Source organism: Myotis nattereri (assembly GCF_964212035.1).
Source record: "Myotis nattereri genome assembly, chromosome: 18".
Lineage (NCBI taxonomy): Eukaryota > Metazoa > Chordata > Mammalia > Chiroptera > Vespertilionidae > Myotis > Myotis nattereri.
The window spans coordinates 2,535,686-2,555,019 of record NC_138093.1 but is presented as its reverse complement, the minus strand read 5'-3'; the positions used below and the strand labels follow the sequence as shown (position 1 = coordinate 2,555,019).

At 53.4% G+C, this 19,334-nt stretch overlaps 1 protein-coding gene across 2 annotated transcripts in view; it reads right to left on the bottom strand.

The window, feature by feature from the left end:
* CDC14A (cell division cycle 14A) overlaps positions 1–9,151 on the bottom strand; it is a gene marked incomplete at its 3' end in the record, with an annotated part of 63,232 nt that extends 54,081 nt beyond the window's left edge. For both annotated transcript variants that reach the window (XM_081111911.1, XM_081111910.1), the window contains exons 1-2: positions 9,051–9,151; positions 8,198–8,288 (exon numbers count right to left, since the gene is read on the bottom strand). In XM_081111911.1, the coding sequence (XP_080968037.1) occupies positions 8,198–8,288; positions 9,051–9,099 (140 nt within the window). In that variant the 5' untranslated portion in view covers positions 9,100–9,151. The remainder of the gene's footprint in view (positions 1–8,197; positions 8,289–9,050) is intronic.
* Between the last annotated feature and the right edge of the window lie 10,183 nt (positions 9,152–19,334).

Here is a 19,334-nt window from a genome sequence, read left to right as displayed (position 1 = left end):
CTAAGATCAAAGCACCGCCGGAGTTTTTGCCGGAGCCCTCCCGGTGCAATAAGCCGCAGTCGCACGGACGCTGGCCCCCGGGGAAGAGACTGCACGTCCAAGAAGCGCCCGGCCCCACGTCCGTCACAGAGAATCCGGAGGGAAACTGGGAAGCAAGGGGTCTGGTCCCCCCTGGGTGCCTCGTGTCCCTGGGCTGGTGTCTCTGCCTGTTGGGCCTCCACATCCTTATCTACCAAATAAGCTGCTGAATTCGACGGCTTCTGAAGTTCTTTCCTGATATTAGGTGGTCTTACCCGCACGATTTCTATTCTATCGCGTCACATCGCCATTCTGGCCGCTGTATGTATTTCAGACTATTATGTATGATCGTATTTAATTTACACATCACATGGTAGGTGAAAAGGAGGTTCTATGGAAAGTAGCCTCTGAGCTGATCTGATCATAAATTCCTACCTGGGCAGGTCCTGGAGGGCAGTCACGCCCCAGACACGGAACGTTTTTAGTAAAAGGTTTCTCTTTGCCTCGAGCAAGCCCTGTCCCTTCTTCTTGTGCCTCTAGGCTAACATGCCTTTGAAATAAGTGAAAAACCACCGTCCAGAGAGCACAGAGGTTACTGTAACTATCCTGGAATTCCAGCCCGCCTCGCTTTCTCCCACCCTCCTGGGACCTGCCTCCCTTCCCTCCGTAACTCCGAACGCACTGCTGTCTTTCCCTGCAGCATTTCAGACCTGCTTCCCGCACTGTCATCCGTGTGGCTCCCGGACATTCTTGTAGTAATCCTCTCCAGGCCGGGACGTTTCGTGACCCGGGGCAAGCAGCGGGGCCACCTCAGGCTTCCGCTGCGGCTTCTGCACAATGGGTTTGGCCTTCAAAGCCATGCAGCCGGTTCGATGGTATCCATCGGGGTCTGCGAGTCTGTGACCTCCTCCTGGGAGCAAGTCAATTAATGACACCCGCTTGGAAGCCGAGACAGTGAAAACAAGACTCCAGGAATGCACTGGGGAGGCTCCATTCCCTCCCACGGAACACTCTCAGGCGGCGTGGGTTAACGCCTTCGTCAACCGCAGGACGGAAGGCGAGTGGGCCACGCAGACGGGAGACGAGTGGCTTTGGTACAAACCAGATTGATGAGCTCAGCTGATGTGGCTCAGTGGTTGAGTGTCGACCTATGAACCAGGAGGTCAGGGTTCGATTCCCGGACAAGGCACATGCCCAGGGTTTCGGGCTCAATCCCCAGTGTGGGGTGTGCAGGAGGCAGCCGATCCATGATTCTCTCTCATCATTGGTGTTTCTCTCTCTCTCTCCCTCTCTCCCTTCCTCTCTGAAGTAAAAAAAAATATTTTTTTAAAAAACGAAAGAAAAGCACTAAAAGACACGAGATGTTTAGCAAACAGACACGATCTGCGACATAAGCAGAGAGCCCTGAGTCTTTGGAGGTCCTGAAAATATTTAGTTGATTAAGAAAATTCAGTGTTTTAAGTAAATCAAAACCAATGCTCGAAAGTCTGTCTTTCAAGAAGCCATGCATCCCACACATAGCGAGCCCAGCTCCATCTGGGAGCCAGAAAGGAACCTGAGACCACGCGGCCCACCCACCTCCCCAGACTTTAAAGCAAGAAAGTATCTCAATATCCCGGCCAGCATTGTCTATTTCCTGCCGAAAGACCACAAAGGACACAGATCCTCTTTGCCTTTCATTACAGACACACACATCCTCTTTATTTTGTCTTCCCCTCCCCAAAATCAAACAAAGCAACAAAACATCCTTCTGATGTGCATACAAGGCCTACGTGAAGGTGCCACTTTCTCCCAATCACCTAAAACAGAACCCCTAAATTTACCCTCCATTCCCCCTCCTCCTCCTCCTCCTCCTCCTCCTCCTCCTCCTCCTCCTCTCCTCCCTGGTCATCTGGTCAACCGGTCAACCTATCCTTTCTAGCCCCTCCCCCACCTGGCCTTTCTGTTCCCATTGCTACAACCTAAGGCACCGCCACCGGAGTGCTGTGCTGAAGCCCAGCTGTGGTCGATCTCTCTGCCACTCACATACCAGCATAACCGAGATCCAAACGCCGTCCCCTAACGCGGTCCCAGCCGCGTGCCCAGCCTCGCCTGTGACCCCTCTGCATCCAAATATCCCGCCTCCCCTAACAGAATCTCGCTGTTCCCAAACACTGACTTCTTTTTCTTTCTTTCTTCCTCCCTCCCTCCCTCTCTCCGTCCCTTCCTTCCTTCCTTCCTTTCCTCTCCCCTCCTTCTTCACTCACTCAGTCATTCAGCTAACATTTCCTGAGCACCGTCTGTGTGCCAGGCACTGTGCTGGGTGTAGGGAGACAACAGTAAGCAAGTCGGGCAGTACTTGTCCCCACAGAGACCATACATAGACCCTTTGCTCTCCCACACCCTGCAAGCTAGTTCAGACGTCGCTGTGACGTCATCACGCTGGCGGTAGTCACCTCTCCCTCTCTCAGACTCCTGCACGTACATTTGCAGCTTCTGGCGTTGATTGCCCTGTGCTGTGTCCACTTTCTTCTCTGTGTCTTCGAGTGGCCCCAAAGCAATGGCGTGGTGCTCTGCAGGGAAACCTATCCCATCTTGATTCAGTGTCTTCTGTAGCAGTCAGCAACCACTTATACGTTTTAAGGCAGCGGTTCTCAACCTGTGGGTCGCGACCCCTTTGGGGGTCGAACGACCCTTTCACAGGGGTCGCCTAAGACCATCCTGCATATGAGATATTTACATGACGATTCATAACAGTAGCAACATTACAGTTATGAAGTAGAAACGAAAATAATTTTATGGTTGGGTCACAACATGAGGAACTGTATTTAAAGGGCCAGAAGGTTGAGAACCACTGTAATGGATGCTTTTCTCACGTCCCATAAACATGTGTAAGTGTTTTTGTTTTGTTTTTCATCGCAAAGGCGTATGGAGCTGTGGCTAAGTAAAATTCATTGACTTTGGGCTCTTGAATGTGTTTATGAACTTACAAATGAGAACATCTTACATCTTAGGAGCCTACATCGAACAAAGAGCTGCCCAGTGGTGATGTGGGCGGGGCCAGCTCCCCCTCCCCCCCACACACACTCCCCTGCAGCCCATGTGGGGCTCCCTCGGGCTGCCTGATTGAGACCAGCCTCTTTTAATGGAGCCCTTAGCACCTCAGTTAAAATCTGCCTTTTCACCAGCTCTATGGGAAGGGACTGATAAGGATTTTTCCCCCCCAGGATGAGACCCACTGTGAGTGCCAGGGGCCAAAGCAGCAGGTGTTTGCATAAACCAGGGTCCAGGGTCCCAGCCTCAGGCGCTGCCTGACGAGTGTGCTCCTTCCTCCTCACCTACCCCAGCGGGCAGACAGTCACAGGCACAGGTGCACACCCACAGGCACACGCCTACAACTCGGTGCGTGGAACAGCATGGACAAAAGCGGCCCCGAACAACATTTCTGGTTATCCTTGCAAGGCTCCGTGTTTAGGGGGCTCCTTGGGGGCCCCAGTGTGCCAGACTATGCTCTGATTCTCATCCTGATCTGCGAAATCCTGGCCCGGGCAGATAATGGGTTGCTTTCTTGGCCACCGCATTTTACACTCAGGCCTGGATAGGAGCCTGGTCAGTGCTCTTTACAAAGGGAGCAGAAACCCAGACCTTCGTGGCTCATGCACCGCCTTCCGTGCCCACAGGACCACTGTGACCTTTTCTCCACCCACGTCTCAGGCCGCTTCAGCCACGAGAGCCACCGCCCCCCTGCCCACGGCACAGCGCACGGCCGCGCCCACCACACCCACGCCTCAGGGGCCTCGCCTTCCAGGTTCACAAGTAACGGCTGTGGCTCCAAGGTGGCCATCGAGCCTCGCGGGCAGCACTGCGTTAAACCGGTGGTTCCCACGGGGGCGCACGCCCCCCCCCCCCAGGACAATGTGATGTTTAAGGGGGGCAATCCGAGAATGAGTTATTCACGGTGAGTTTTTTGCATTTCCTATGGTTCTAGGGGCCTCATACACAGCATATAAATATGTATTGTGACATATTTATGCTTTTGGTTCTATTATATGTTTTGAAACTTTAGTTGCTCTTTTTTCATATCACTTCATATGATTTTTTTTTAACCATTTCTTAGGGATTTCTCCCTCATACTTCAACGGTCCTTTCGTTCTTTTATTTTTCTCTCATGGATGCCATGTTCTTTGGAAGCTCATTTAGGCCAAGTTCATGGCCTTCTAGGCTTCCTCCACGTGAACGGGAGCTCACTTTTTGAATAATGAGAATTCTGTGTCACGTGGGGGGGTGGGGGGGCATCAGGGTTTTAGAGATGCTCAGGTGGGGCGTGGCCATAACAGGCTGGGAGCCACCGCGTTCAACACTCGGCGGGCGGGCACCCGGCGCAGGGCTGGGCAGGCCTGTGGTGCAGATACGCTCCTCTCTGGACACACCTATGTTCCCATAGGACAGCCGAGACTTGTCCCCCACCAGCCAGGTCACCACGACATGTCCCTCCAGGGGCCTAGCGGTCTCTCTCCTTCTCTGCTTCCAAGAAGAGGTGGCGCCAATGAGCCAGACCCCACTGTCTGTGTCCTCGCCCTGCCTCCTCCCTCCCCCGGGTGTCTGTCCTCTTTCCCTCTGTCCCCTCGCCCTGGCTCCACTGGGAAATGCACACGCTGATCAGGTCTTCTTCCTCCCTCCCCAGACCTCACACCATTCTCACTGCGTCCTCCTCTCTTCGGGGAACACTCCCGAACTTACGGACTTCAAGTGTAGCGCCCGGCCGGCATGGCTCAGTGATTGAGGCCCAACCTCTGGACCAGGAGGTCACAGTTTGATTCCTGGTGAGGGCACATGCCCAGGTTGTGGGCTCGATCCCCAGTGGGGGGTGTGCAGAGAAGGCAGCCAATCCACGATTCTCTCTCATCATTGATGTTTCTATCTCTCTCTCTCCCTCTCTCTTCCCCTCTGAAATCAATAAATATATATATATATTATTTTTTTTTAAGCCAAATGAACAAACAGCTGGAAGCACCTAAGACAGACAGCACCTGTCATACGTGTAAACGCACCATAAATGCTTGCTGTTATTCGCAGTGAACGCAGGCCAGGCACACCGGGACCTGCCCAGAGCCTCTGGGACATGCGCCTCCTCGCCTCGCACTCCGTCCGCCCCCAGCAGACGTTCCGGTTGCAGACTGCACACCCCACCTGGCCTGCATCCACACCAGGCAAACTGGAGGCGTGCCGGTCCCTGGGCAGCCTCCTCGCCCTCGCTCTTCTCCCTCCTGGGGTCTCTCCTCTCACATCTGGGTCCGATGAGGCTCCACCGGCCTCCCAGCCAACCTGGACGACCCCATGAACCCCGCCCCCAGGTGTGCGCCCGCCGCTGGTGAATTCCTCCCAGCCCAGGGCTCAGTGCAGGCCCCTCATCCTCCCTCCACGCTCGGAGCGCCCGGAAGGTGATGTGCACATTCATCATCGCTCGCTCATCCTCGCTGCGCTGACAGCGTCCAGCCCCTGCCCTCGGCTGCAGTAAGACGGAGTTGCGGAGGCTCAGAAACAGCCACCGCTGGGCCAGGGCAGCCGGGCACGTCTTGCCCAACGGGAAGGCTCTGCCGTTCCGGAGGCCTCATCCCAGTTCCCACTGGCATCAAACCTCACACTAGGGCCCTGGCCGGTGTGTTCAGTGGTTAGAGCTTCAGCCTGTAGACTGAAGGGTCCCAGGTTCCATTCCCATCAAGAGCACATAACTCGGTTGCAGGCTCGATCCTCAGGCCCCGTCGGGGCACGTGCGGGAGGCCACCAATCGGTGGGTCTCTCTCACATCGATGTCTCTCTCTCTGTCTCTCTCCCGCTCCCTTCCACTCTCTCTACAAACCAATGGAAAAATATCCTCTGATGAGAATTTTAAAAAAACCTCACACTATCAATGGATGGTCTCCCTGCAGGTCTTTCTTTCAGAGGCAGCAGAAATAAATATGAGAGGGATGCTGACTTGTAGCCCGACCCTAAAGTGCCAACATGAAGATCACACCAAAAAAATGGCCCTCGTCCACCGGCCCTAGGATCAGAAGCCCACTGAGCCGCGCGGTTAGTTGGCTCAATGTCGTTTTCTGCTGGGCCCACCGTCTGGCAATCCCAAAGGAAGCCACTCGGGCCCCAACTTCTTCAGATTCACCACCTCCAGTACGTTAGTCACTGCGGAACTGGCCATAACAGCGCATGCACAGTCCCCTGCCCTCAGACGCCCAGGGAGTGCCCAAACCCTGAACTCGCCAAAGGAAAGCCTCAGCAATGCACCATCCCAACAGCCACCCGGTAAACACTGCAGGCAGGGCCTTCACCAGGTACGCAGGTCGGGAACAGGCCACCTATTCCTGGCTTGGCCCAGGAGCCCAGCTGCAACCTGACACCAGGCCTCAGCCCTTCCCTGCAGCCACGGGGGCATATTCACAGGCTCCTTCATGCCCACCCTCACCCAGCCTCACAGAGCACCCTGCTCCCGCCCCTCTGCCTCAGGGAGACGTCCCCGAGACACTAGGTCCGAGCATCCCAAATGCGCGTTTGTTTTCCCTCAGACCACAGACAGGCTCCTGATCAAGGACACTCACCCTCGGGATGCCGGGCGGTGCCCACAGATCCTTGGGCAGAGCTGCCCAACTCCCTCTCAACAGGACAAGTCCTAGGAAGCTAGCTAGAGTGACCACGGTTCACTGAACGATGCCCATCTCATTGCGCATGTAGGTACGACAACAAGAAAGTAAAAGGACGTGTTCAGTTGGAATAGATTAGACGACAAAATATATGAAACACCAGCTTTTTTTCCCTAATTTTTAAATTGATTTTGGAAAGACAGGAAGAGAGAGAAACACTGACCTGTTGCTCCACTCATTGGCTGGTTCTTGTCTGTGCCCTGACTGAGGATCGAACCTGCAACTTGGTCTAGTGCAGCGGTTCTCAACCTGTGGGTCGCGACCCCTTTGGGGGTCGAACGACCCTTTCACAGGGGTCGCCTAAGACCATCGGAAAACAGATATATGATTACATATTGTTTTTGTGATGAATCACCATGCTTTCATTATGTTCAATTTGTAACAATGAAATTGGGGGTCACCACAGCATGAGGAACTGTATTAAAGGGCCGCGGCGTGAGGAAGGTTGAGAACCGCTGGTCTAGTGGGATGCGGCTCTACCCCACTGAGCTACCCTGCCCAGGGCTACACCAGCTCTTCCAATAAAAGGACATACTCAAGTCCATTCAGTCTTCTTATTCCTTATTATCTGTTGCTTTTATTGAAGAGAGGTTTATCTCTATTTAAGTTGTTACTATACTTATTATTTATTAAGGTATCTTTTTCCGGCAGGTCCTTCACAATAAACAGGTCCACACTCTTATCTTACACTCTCAAACCCAAATTCCAAAGCAGCAAGGTAGCCAAAGAAAGCAAATCACACCCCTCTGCCCTCCGCAAAGGCAAGGCGAGGAACACTGGGAGGCTCAGAGCACCCAGGAAAATAACGCCCTAAATCAAATTTTTAAAAAAAATCTCCTCACGCACAGAAAACACTTGAATCCAGCTCAGCGTGTCCCACTTTCCAAAACAACAAGCCGCACCGACGAAAACACCCTGCGCGCCAGCAGCAGCCTGTGGCCGGCGAGGCTGAAGCCCTGGGACACACACTGCCCGGCCTCTGCTCGTCCCGGGGCCGGACGCCAGGCCACGACAGAGTCCGGCAAGGACCGACGGCGGTCTCCCCGGCCCTGCTCTGGGAGTGTGAATCCCCAATTGCAGTCTGTCCTGGTGGTCAGAACTAGTACAGACGGACGGACGGCCAAAGGACTGAGGTGTTGACAGGTTCGCATTATCTTCACTTTCAGCCCTGGCTGGGTAGTCAGGTGGTTAGAGCACCCTCCCGCTATGTCAAGGTTGCAGGTTCGATCCCCCATCAGGGCACATTGCACAAATAAGTGGAACAACAAATCGAGATCTCTCTCTCTCTGTGTCTGTCTCTCTCTATCTCAAATGAATACATTTAAAAGATAAAATACAGGTATGTTCACCTCTCCCCAAGCACCTGAGCCTTAAAACAACTGGTACTGTTACTTGCACCATTAAGGAAAAGTGACTAAAACAGCCATAAAGATAGTAGCGTTTCCTCACCAAACTACAAGGTTGAGAAAAGAGAAAAAAGAAGAAAAAAAAAAGCAGAAACTTACTTTTCATAGACCAGCTCCTCATCGATGGAGAAATAGTGGATATGTACTGTGCTTTTTGGTCTATTCCTTAAAGTAGCAAAATATAAACGATCTGAAAGACAAGTTTAAAAGATGGGAGAAACGTATGAGAAGCGGGGAAGCTGGCGGCGGGGTGGCCACACACACGGAGAGATCAGAACAACCAGCGCTGCCCAGGACTTAGAGCCGTCAGCACGCGGGCTTCTTGCAGAAACCTGATCTCGCCCAGAAAGCGAGAGACCCAAGGGCACGGCCGTCCCAGAGGCACCCAGGGCACCCGAGGGAGGGAGGCACTCTGCGGGGGCAGGGCACCCCGTCGCCCTCGGGTCAGGCCAGCGGGGAGCGCCTGGAAGCCGGGGTCCCCGCAGCACTGGCGACGCACGTTGGGTTCAGAAATGTGCCGCCGCAGGAAGGGGAAGCGAGGCGAGCCTTCCCCTGCAGCTCCGGGGACTCGAGAAGAGGAAGGGAGGAGAGACGCGGGGTGTGATCGTGGGGGGTGGTGGGGGCTGGACACCGAGGCCACCTAGAGTGACCCCCAAAGGGTCCCCCGCAGCGGGACGCCCGCCCCCGCGGCTGCGTGCGGAGCGGGGCAGGAGCCGGAGCTGTCCCGGGACCGGCGGGAAGGCCACCGGCGGGAGCTGCGGAGGGACGAGGGACGAGGGACGCCAGAAAGCCAGAGAAGCCGGAAGCAGGGGGTCCTGGGGGACAGGCCCGGGGCGAGGGGGGCTGAGCGCGCGCGCCGGCTGCAGGGCGCAGGGGGCCCGGAGAAGTCGGGGCGACAAGTGAGGAGTTGGGGGGAGGGGGGGTCGGAGGAGGCGGGGCGGCTGCTCCTCACCTTTCATGAACTCGCAAGCCCCGATTAGTTCCCCTGACTCCGCTGCCATCTTAAGCGAGAGGCGCACGGGGGAGGGCTGGGTCGTGGCCCGCGGAGGACACCCGCCCCCCGGCGCTGCCCCGGTGCCCCGGACCCGGGGGGCTGGCGGTCCCGAACACCGAGCCCGACCGCGAGGGGCGGCGGGCGCCGAGGGCGGAGGCGGCTCGGGGGTCAGCGCGCCGGGCGCCCCGGGGACATTCCGTGGGGAACCCGAGCCCGCTCCGCGCGGGGCGCACACGCCCCGGGCTGTGGCCGCTCCGATCGGGACCCGGCTGCCGCCGCTGCTCCGCCGCCACCGCCGCGCCTGGGACACGCAGCGCCGCTCGCACGGCCGGGCCGAGTGTCCTCCCGGCTCCCGGGGCGATCATGGAGGAGCCGCCGTCTGGCCCCGATCGCGCCCGTGGCTCCTCACGCGGCAGCGGGCAGGACTCCGGTGCCCGGGGCTGGCGGCGGCCGCCCGGCTCCTCCTGCGTCGCCTCCTTTCAGCGGCAACTCTTCCTCCTCCTCCTCCCCCCGGGCCCGCCCCCGTCCGTCCTCCCGCCCGCCCTCGGCCCCTCCGCTTTCAGGGCTCCGCGGCCATCCCTTAAAGGGACAGCCGGCCGCTGGCTGCGCGCCGCCCGCGCCCGTCGCCAGGCGCCCCGCGGGTCACCTGGAGCCCGTTGCTAAGGCTTTGTTGCCGTCCGCCAACTGCGCGGCGGGGAGCGCCCGCCGGGCCCGGGGCGGCCTCCAGACCTGCCATTTATGAATGAAACGGGGGCGCGGGGGCGGCGATGCGCAGCGCCGCTGCCTCTCGGCACCCACGTTCTTCTAAACTCTTGCACACACGCGCACACACACTCACACACACACTCACACACGGAGACCTCGGCTCCCCGGGCCCGGCCCCGCCTCGGACGCACCTCCCTCCGTCTGGACCGTGAACCCTGAAAGCAGACGCGCTACCTCCGAGCTCAGAACACCTCGAACTGGTTTCCTCTGCGCATACCGCGCCCTGGGAGGACGTGCGCTTTGTTCTCATGGGGGCAAACGTTCCCATCCGGGGCCCCACGCGCTCAGCCTCAGGCCGCCCCTGGGGCGCAGAACGCATCACAAATGCCCACCTTTACATCGCCGGGCCCGGGGCGGGGCGGGGCGCCGGGGGGCGGGGACCGGGGACCGGGGGACAGGCCGGGAGGGGCCGCGTGTCCTCGGGGGACACCAACGGAAGAGTGTCTTCCCGGCGCCTCGGCAGAAGCGCGCGGGGGCCGGGTCCTCCCCCAGAGGCCCCGGCGGGTTTCTGGGCAACTTTCAGGCCGGGTGTCCCGCGGCCGTGCCCCGGGAGAGGACGGGCTGGATATGAAAATGGCGCTCCGGACCATCGTCAGAAGAGCATGCGCCCTGAGTGGTTTGTGCAGAAACGCAGAGGGGCCGGCGGCGGCTCCCTTACCCACCGGGGGAGGAAGGGGGCGCGCGTGGCCCCAGCCGGCTGGGCGGCAGCGCCGCGGGGCGGGCGAGTCTAGCTGGGCTCTCGCTGGTCTCAGCCCCCGGGCAGCTCTGCTGGGTGCACAGAAGCTAACAGGCCCCGGCGATGGTAGAGGGACGTGGCTTCCATATTCAGAAGGGTTCAGAGCATCTCCTGCGACTGGCACTCGCCTTTGGAAGAGAGTGAAGAGGAAAACCTACCCTCACATCCGAATCTCTGAGCCCTAAGGCCAGAATCCCACCAGCTGGGAGCTGGAAGAGTCACTAAAGAGCACCTTTCACCATCCCCCAGTCTTCACAGGAGGAAAACTATCTCAAAAGACTTTTTAAACATGTGAACGTCCTGAAAAGGAGGCGTTGTGAGGCCGGCTACACTCTGTTGAGACGCATTCCCTGTTTTAGGGGCCAGGGGCCCATGGCTCTGAGTTCAGAAAATGGAACCATCTCTTAAGCACGTGGTCCACAGTCACACAATCAGGTGAATTTTGCCTGATGTTTATTCCCCCGAATCTTGGTGTCCGCAAGCACGTTGGCCAATTCACATTATGTTCTTGAAAAATTCTCATTGAGATTTGTATGTGGAAAAGCCAAGCATTCGAGTGTCTCAATAAACGTACCCACTCTGTTGGAAAGGCTAAATTAATTCAATGATGGAGAGCTTTATCCAAATTTGCCAATTTAATAGTCATGTAGAATCTAAATTCGCTTACCAGATTCCTTAACAATTTTTCATCCCAGTTTTGTATTAGAAATGCTGCATTAGAAAAGGAAGTTGGAGTTCTCATTCAATGCGTAAACTTTACATTTCTCAAAGGAAATGGTCTAATGAAAAGAACTCTTAACACTACGATTTCAGAGAAGGCAGACTTCATTGAACACCCTTTTGTTGTTTTTTAAATTGAATTTACAGAAACATGTTCTTTCCTATAATTCTCTTGCTTAGAAATTTGGGTCATGAGGAGTGAATCATGGCCTAAACAAATAGACGTCCTTCAAATTAAGCCCTCAAAATGAAGGTTTCTTTTTCCTTAGCACATGTGCAATATGAACATTACAATGAAATTTTTGAAGTTAAAAATATTCATTTCGAAGATTCTAAAGTTTTAAAATTTTTGCATGAAAAGAAAGTAAGTGATTGTCTGAATAATCAAAGCTCTCAAGCAAAATCTTCAGAACCTACATGGCATAGAACAGTCTACAAGAAAAATCAAGACAGTGCACACAGCACACACCCCTGTCAAAGTTCTAACGAGATCACAAACACTATTCTCTCAGTTATGAAGTCAGAGTTCTCACTGGTTGTAGTTTCATAATAAAGTCATAATTTCACCGTCTATGGAGGAGGATCATGGAAGACAATCCTTTCCAATCACCCAGCTTCATATAAAAGTTAGGAATTTGCTTTTAAACAAACAAACAAAAAAGTGTTTCACACGAAGGAAATACTGAGAGAACGAAGATGTCACTCAACTGCAGGAAAGGGAGGCAATGTTATTCATAGAAATTTAATAGCAGAGAAGTGACTGGAGCTTGAAAAGACCAGCATTTAGTCTAACTCTGCAAATGCCATGTGAGTGCTGCCTGTGACGGCCGGAGAGCGGGCCCCAGGCCAGCGTGGGCAAACTACGGCCCGCGGGCCGGATCCGGCCCAAATAAAACTATTGAAAAAAAAAGACCATACCCTTTTATGTAATGACTAGGGGCCCGGTGCATGAAATTCGTGCACTGGGTGTGTGTGGGGGGGGGGGAGTGTCCCTCAGCCCAGCCTGCCCCCTCTCACATACTGGGAGCCCTCAGGCGTTGACCCCCATCACCCTCCAATCACTGAATCGGCCCCTTGCCCAGGCCTGATGCCTCTGGCCTAGGCGTCCGGCCTGGGCAGCGGGGACCTGCAGTGGCAGCGGGGGGGGGGGGGGGGGGGGGGGCGGAATCGAGTGGGCTCTGCCCCTGCCTCTGCAGGATGCCTCTGGCTGAGGCGTCTGGCCCGGGCAGCGGGGACCCACAGCTGCAGCGGCCCCGCGATCGTGGGCTTCGCTTTAGGCCCAGGCAAGGGGCCCCTAGCTCCTGGGACTGCCAGCTTCGACCGTGCCCAGCTCCCATCGCTGGCTCCACCCCTACTTCCTGCTATCACTGGCCAGGGCGGCAAAGGCACCTGATTCTCCGATCATGGCTGGGGGGCAGGGCAAAGGCGGCCCCCCAGCTCTTAGCTCCCCCCTGGGTTTCCGATCACTGTCAGTGGCAGGGGGCTTCTTCCTGCTTTCCCTTTCGCCTCCCTGCATTGTGCCTACATATGCAAATTAACCACCATCTTGTTGGCAGTTAACTGCCAATCTTAGTTGGCAGTTAACTGTCAATCTTAGTTGGCAGTTAACTGCCAATCTTAGTTGGCAGTTAACTGCCAATCTAAGTTGGCAGTTAATTTGCATATAGCCCTGATTAGCCAATGAAAAGGGTATTGTCGTACGCCAATTACCATTTTTCTCTTTTATTAGTGTAGATGTTTACTTTGAATTTATATTAGTTCACACAAACACTCCATCCATGCTTTTGTTCCGGCCCTCCGGTCCAGTTTAAGAACCCATTGTGGCCCTCGAGTCAAAAAGTTTGCCCACCCCTGCCTCAGGCTTTGCTTGTGACCAACAGAGCTGGAAAACTCAGAGCTAAAGGCAGCTCCAAAATACGTCACCACCCCCGCCACCGCCCCCCCCCCGCCCCCCCGCAATTCTGTCCCTTGAGGCTGTACTGATCACCCTTAGTCACTCTTGAGCCTAACAGCCCTTCCAGAATGCAAAGGCAGTCTGGATGAGCATGGACCTATGAACCGGGATGCCACGGTTCAATTCCCGGTCAGGGCACATGCCTGGGTTGTGGACTTAGTCCCCAGTGTGGGATGTGCAGGAGGCAGCCAGTCAATGATTCTCTCTCATCATCGATGTTTCTCTCTCTCCCTCCCTCTCCCTTCCTCTCTGACATCAATAAAAATATGTATATTTTTTAAAAATGCAAAGGCACTCTCTCAGACCACATCTTCCCCTTAGTCTTTCCCAGATTAAGTCCTCCCCCTCCCCTTTTCTTTTGAGCTTTCTCCTAAATTCCATGCCCCCCTTGCTGTCCAGTCATTCTCTTCTCGAATTTGTCTATACCCTCAAAGTGTGTCCCAGATTGAACGTAGGCCAGGGCTGGCCTGGTGCCGCCAGCTCTGATATCAGAAGAAAGCAGTGAGGGGAGACTCAGATGGGAAGGAAAGCCATACAAAACATAAAAACGAATGTTATTACTTAGCTGCAAGAAAATGAGAAAACATCTTCTTGCAAGAAAAAAGCAGCCCAGGATGGTCAAAGGCCTGACAGCTGTGATATTTACATCTTGTATCTGTTTAAAATTATCATTTCTCAGAATGTGTCGTCGGAACATGCACTTTTAGTTCATGCCATGGTGATGGGATCCAAACAAGTGAAAGAAAACATAGCACACATACTTTGAATTCTCTTTTAAAGCGATTTTCAGTTTAACTAGGGAGCCAGGACTGCAGAACCCTGCACTGCTGAGGAATTTGAAATCCAAGGTCATGTGAATTGTTTGAATGTTTGAGAATTAATTCCTTGCCGGATGCCAAGAATAATTTAAAGCAATTTTTAGTAAAATATACATACAAGAAATTATTACAGTTACAAGAAGAATACCAAAAATATGTAGACAGTGTGGCTCGTAATACAGCTGCCCACGATGCTGAGGCCTGAGCCTACCCATGCCACACTCTGCACCCCACTCATCACCGATGCGTTCAAGAGTTCCAAACCAGAAGGAAAGACAGCAGGAGCCAGGCGGGACCTGGAACATCAGCTAGTTCCTGTGTCCAAGGAAGCAGCGGTCCCACCTGGCTAGGTTTTACCTGTTTAATATATTTCATTTGTGAAAGATCATGTGATAACATAGAGGAAAGAAGAGAGAAGGAGCTGAGGTGCGGAGTGGGGAACGGGTTTTCCAAAGTCACATCGCCGACCGGGGGTAGAAACAAGACCAGCATTCATCATTTGGTCCGCTACCAACAATCTTTTTACATTGTTTAGCTCACCGGTTCTTAAACGTTTGAGATGATAAAGTATCGAGTAATATGTATATGCACAATATCTTAACTATTTTCTTCAAATTTTAGAGAAGATAATGAAATAATTTAAGTTCAGAATGAGAAAAGTAGATGTTGTATTGTCTGCCATTGCTATTGTTGTCATGTGGCTTCTGTACAAATCTGAGTTATTTTTCCACTCCTGTGATTTGTTAATAGCATAACAGCATTCTATAGAACATAGTTGAAGAAATACTAGTTTAGTGAACATTAAATAAAACAATTCAATAATCATTCTTGACTGCTTAGCCAGTAAAAAATGATGTAGTTTTAGGTCTAGCCAGGTAGCTCGGTTGGAGCATCGTCCAGATACTTGTGGGTTCGATCCCCGGTAGGGGCACATACAAGAATCAACAAATTGATGTTTCTTTCTCTCTCTCTAAACAAAAAAATCAATCAGTAAATACAAATTTAAAAACATTATAAAATCAATAAGCTAAAAATTTATATTAAAAAATTTTAAATAAAGTATTAGGAGATGAACTTATGTGAATCATTGGCTATATAAGTCAGTTCCTTTGTAGCCTGGAGTTACAGAAAAAACAGTAGATTTTTCATCAGGAGCCCAGGTTGTAGGCATCGCTCTATCGCCAACTGAATACATTTTCTTAGGTCGTTTCCTCTGCCGTTAAGTAGGAATTATAATAATTTCTAACTCATAGGAATAACAGTTGAATTAAAGGAGTGTGCCATGTTGTCATGCCATCGTACACAAAAATGTGTTATTAATATAAAAGCCTATATTCAATACTAAATTATTTCCAAAATATGATTTTCACACACTTCAACTTATTGTATCTATTTGAATGTAGGTATTGTTACTTAACGGCCTCCTACTTAACCACATAAGCACAATATGCACTCACAGAGACGCTCTACTTATTGGCTGAGGACAACTCCACGGGGCACAGGGCGCGCCGTCCTTCATTTCGGATTGCCCGTGGCCATGGCGCTGTCTCTAGAGGGTGATGGTGTGATGAGGGCCAACGACGCCCCCCACGCCCCTGTGCAGGCGTCCTCAAGGGGTTCCTAAATTGCCCTGCTCTGGCTCGCCTTCCTTCGTTCGGTCTGTTCCAGAAGCCTGGGGCACAAATGTTGTTCCCGGCAGTTCCCATGGAAACGCTGGATGCCCCTTTGGAACTCCAGGTCTCCTGACCAGAAACTCCGGGAGAAAATAATACTTCAGTCAACTAATGGGGGCCTTTGGTTTCCCTTTCTCCCATCAGAATGCTGTGCAGTTATTGGACAGATGCCTGAAGGCTGCTCTTACTGCTGTCACTAACCCCTGTCATTGTATAGATTGACTCTCATGGGAAAAACACACTTGCATGTACCACGCCTTCCTGCATGAGGGTTCTATGTTCTCCAGATGAGGCCTAAAGTAGGATTTGAATTTGTTCGTGTAGGATACGCGTGGTAGGAGTAATGCAACATGCACACAAACAAACATAATTTCTGCTTTTCCTAAAATGTAGATCTTAGGTAGAATGCTTCTCTTCGTCACCATGGTGTGTTTTCCATAACACGAAATAGACATGTGCTTCCTACCCGTGCCCCGTGCGTTCAGCAAGTCGTCGCTGTCTACTGTGTGCCTGGCCCTGTGCTGGGTGCCAGGGTCATCATCGAGAACCAGGCAGAAATGTCCTTGTTCTTAAGAAATGTCCGTTCTAGAAAGGGACCAGGTAGGCAAACAGCTGCAGAGGGAGACGGTGGAGGGTCAGAGTGAAAGGGAGCTAGACGGGGAAGCAGTGGGCATGATGCCTGAGGGCTGAGATGGTGAGGCCTGCCGCTGGCCACTCGCTGCTGTTTGACAGGAAGCCTTTCCTGTGCGTGGTTGCGGGGAAGTGAGACCCTTGGGGTAGAGAAGAAACTCCGTGGTGGGCTCTGAGCTCCGTGCAAACACTTCAGCAAAGGCCCTGACCTGTTAGTAAGCATCGACTATCAGCGATGACTGGGCTTGTAAAAGGCTTCATTGATAAAAAGGCCGATGAAAGCCTAGACGTCAGGGGTACCCTACAATAGCTTCCACGAGAGTGAAAGATTTCAATATTTTAAAAATCAAGCCATTGGTTTCATTGTTTAATTATTGCCTGTTTATCCAATCGCTTCAAATAAAAGTGACCTCCCAGGAACCGCGTAGGGAACCAGAGGGGCAGCAAAACCGAATCACCCCGGGGAATCCCACCCGACATTCCAGGGGGCGGGGAGAGAAGGGGAAAGGGAGCTTCAGATGGTTTCCTTTCCTCAAAAGACACCAAAAGGGAGACATTGAGACACAGAGGTAAGAGGATTCGGCTTAACCGGTGCCAGAGTCTCCTCAACGTAACGGCAGGCTCTCAAACGATGCAAGAAGCATTGCTTTTGAATGTTCTGGAAGAGGAGAGAAAAGGAAAGTGTGTGTCTAGCTACATTACAGAGGATCTCAGAGGGAAGGGGGCGGGGTGGGGAGATCACGCAAAGACCTGGTGTGCACATATGCCTAGCCCATGGGCACAGACAATAGTGCGCTGAAGGCCTGGGGGGTGGGCGGCCTATGGGGGGAAAGGTGGACCATCTTTAATACTTTCGACAATAAAGGTTAACTTAAAAATAAATAAATAATAAAATTTAAAAAATTTTAAGAGCGGGATCTAGTTCGCTCTTCCTCGTTATAAAGAAGTCTGACATGTTCAAAGCTGTAGGGTTTGCTGCTTCGAGAACCCCAGGCCCTCGAGAGCATCACTACCCTGACCACCAAGCCACCTGCCCTCCTCGCGGAGCCTCGGCCAAACAGTTAACACTCACAGAGCCTTCCAGAAAGGCGATCTCTCCAGAGCACTGAGCATTGCTGCCGGGCTCGCACCTTCCCAGACGCCACATAATTAGAAGCCACAGATGTGAGTGACATGCGTTAGACTTTCACCCTCATCCCCGGATCCAGCGATGTGCACAGCAGGCTGGTGCCTTCAAGGGGCAGGACATGGACCTTCCTAACACCTCTGCCCCCACCTGTGTGTGGGTCTTCACATCAGGCGGTTCTCCATCTCTCAGGGGTACCGACGGCGCATCCTACAATCCAGTTGAATTCTGGCTCTCCCCGGGGTGAGCGCAGACCCCACAGGTCTGTCCCACAAGACGGGGCCCACTTCCGAAGCCACCACAAGTCCCGCGTGGCCCCTGCACTTCTGACCGTCCAGCTCCAGATCAGGCCTCTCCTCAGGCCCGACCATTTTCCAGAATAGCTCCCAGGCCTCGGGAAAACATCCTACTGACTCTTGCCCATGTTTTCATAAAGGATTTAAACCAGGAACGGCCCAATGGGAGCCATGCAGAAGGCGAGGTGTGGGGAAGGGGCCCTCTCTGACGCCACAGCTTAGGGAAGGTCTCCAACGCCCTTCCCAGCGTCTCTACCTGCCGAAATCCTCGTGGCCGAGAGCAGCTCAAATGATACTTCTGTCCGACTCAGTCACTCCCTCCCCTGTGTCCCCCAGACATCTTCCCGCACCTCTCTTTGGGGGCGCCGATCACACTAACTAGCATCTGCCATCAAGGCCTTCGGTCCATGACTCCACCCCCACTAGACTGTGGAGCGCCTCCACTTTCAAAGGGTGCCTTGCCTGCAATAAATCCTCCACACATTGGCTCCCTGAAAAGGTGACGCCTGCCTGCGGGACGATGAGTCATCCGGAGTGGCTGGAGCAAAGGGCGCGGGAAAGGAGTTCAGGATATAAAACTGGAGCATAATGGGCGTTTCTAACCACGGGCTGAGGCGTTCGGGGTGTCGCGAACCCCCCTCCAGCCCCCCCAACCCCCCCCCCCCCGTGTCCTGATTCCTTCAGCTCCCCTTTACAGTACATCAGGCTTATTGTGTGTTGTTGGTTGTTTTCAAGCTGTAAGTCTATGTTGGGTTGAAAACCAGAGCAATCAGACTGTTAGCAGAGGAAAGAGAAAAGAACCCCTGCTCGTGTGGAGCCCCCCTTCATTCCGCCGCAGCCCAGACCCTGTGGAGGCAACGTTGAGATGCCTGCCTTTGACAGTAGACCTCCGATGGGTTTAGGCTCTGTGATTTGAGCGCCCCTCAAATCAGCCGTGTCCTCTGCAAAGCGAGGATGACACTGTCCTGGCTGTAACTTGTAAAGGACGAGAAAGAAGCCCCACGCCGTGGGTGGGAGGAGGAAATGACAGAAGGTGACTGAAGCGCCTTCGCACAGTTTACGCCCGTCGGTGAATGAGCAGCTTCCCTAGCAACCGCCTCCACGACCTTCTGTTGCAGGGGTCGCCGGCGAGACCTGTGCAGGCAGGACGGCTGAATCAAAGCTGGCGAAAGTCTGGATAAATTGGGAAGAATCTGCATTTTCTGTTTTCCCCTTCAAGTGCATGGTCTGTGCGTAGCTTAACTATTGAGAAACGTCCCTGTAAAGGCAGAATTTGGGGTAGAAATGATAACTCGGGCTATTGCTTCTCTGATCCAGTGCCTACACGTGCTCCTACCTGCCCCTTCCCGGGGCTGAGGTCTGCAACCCTAGGAAGATGTGCTAAGTGTGCGCCTTCTAAGGGAACCGGGAAACACTGTGTTGTCTGTCTGGAAAGTGACCTTGGTTTCTGGAGAACAGTTTGCCACCTTGAGGGCTGTTGTGAGTCACAGAAGCAAGGCCCGGCTTCAAGAGATCGGGACAAAT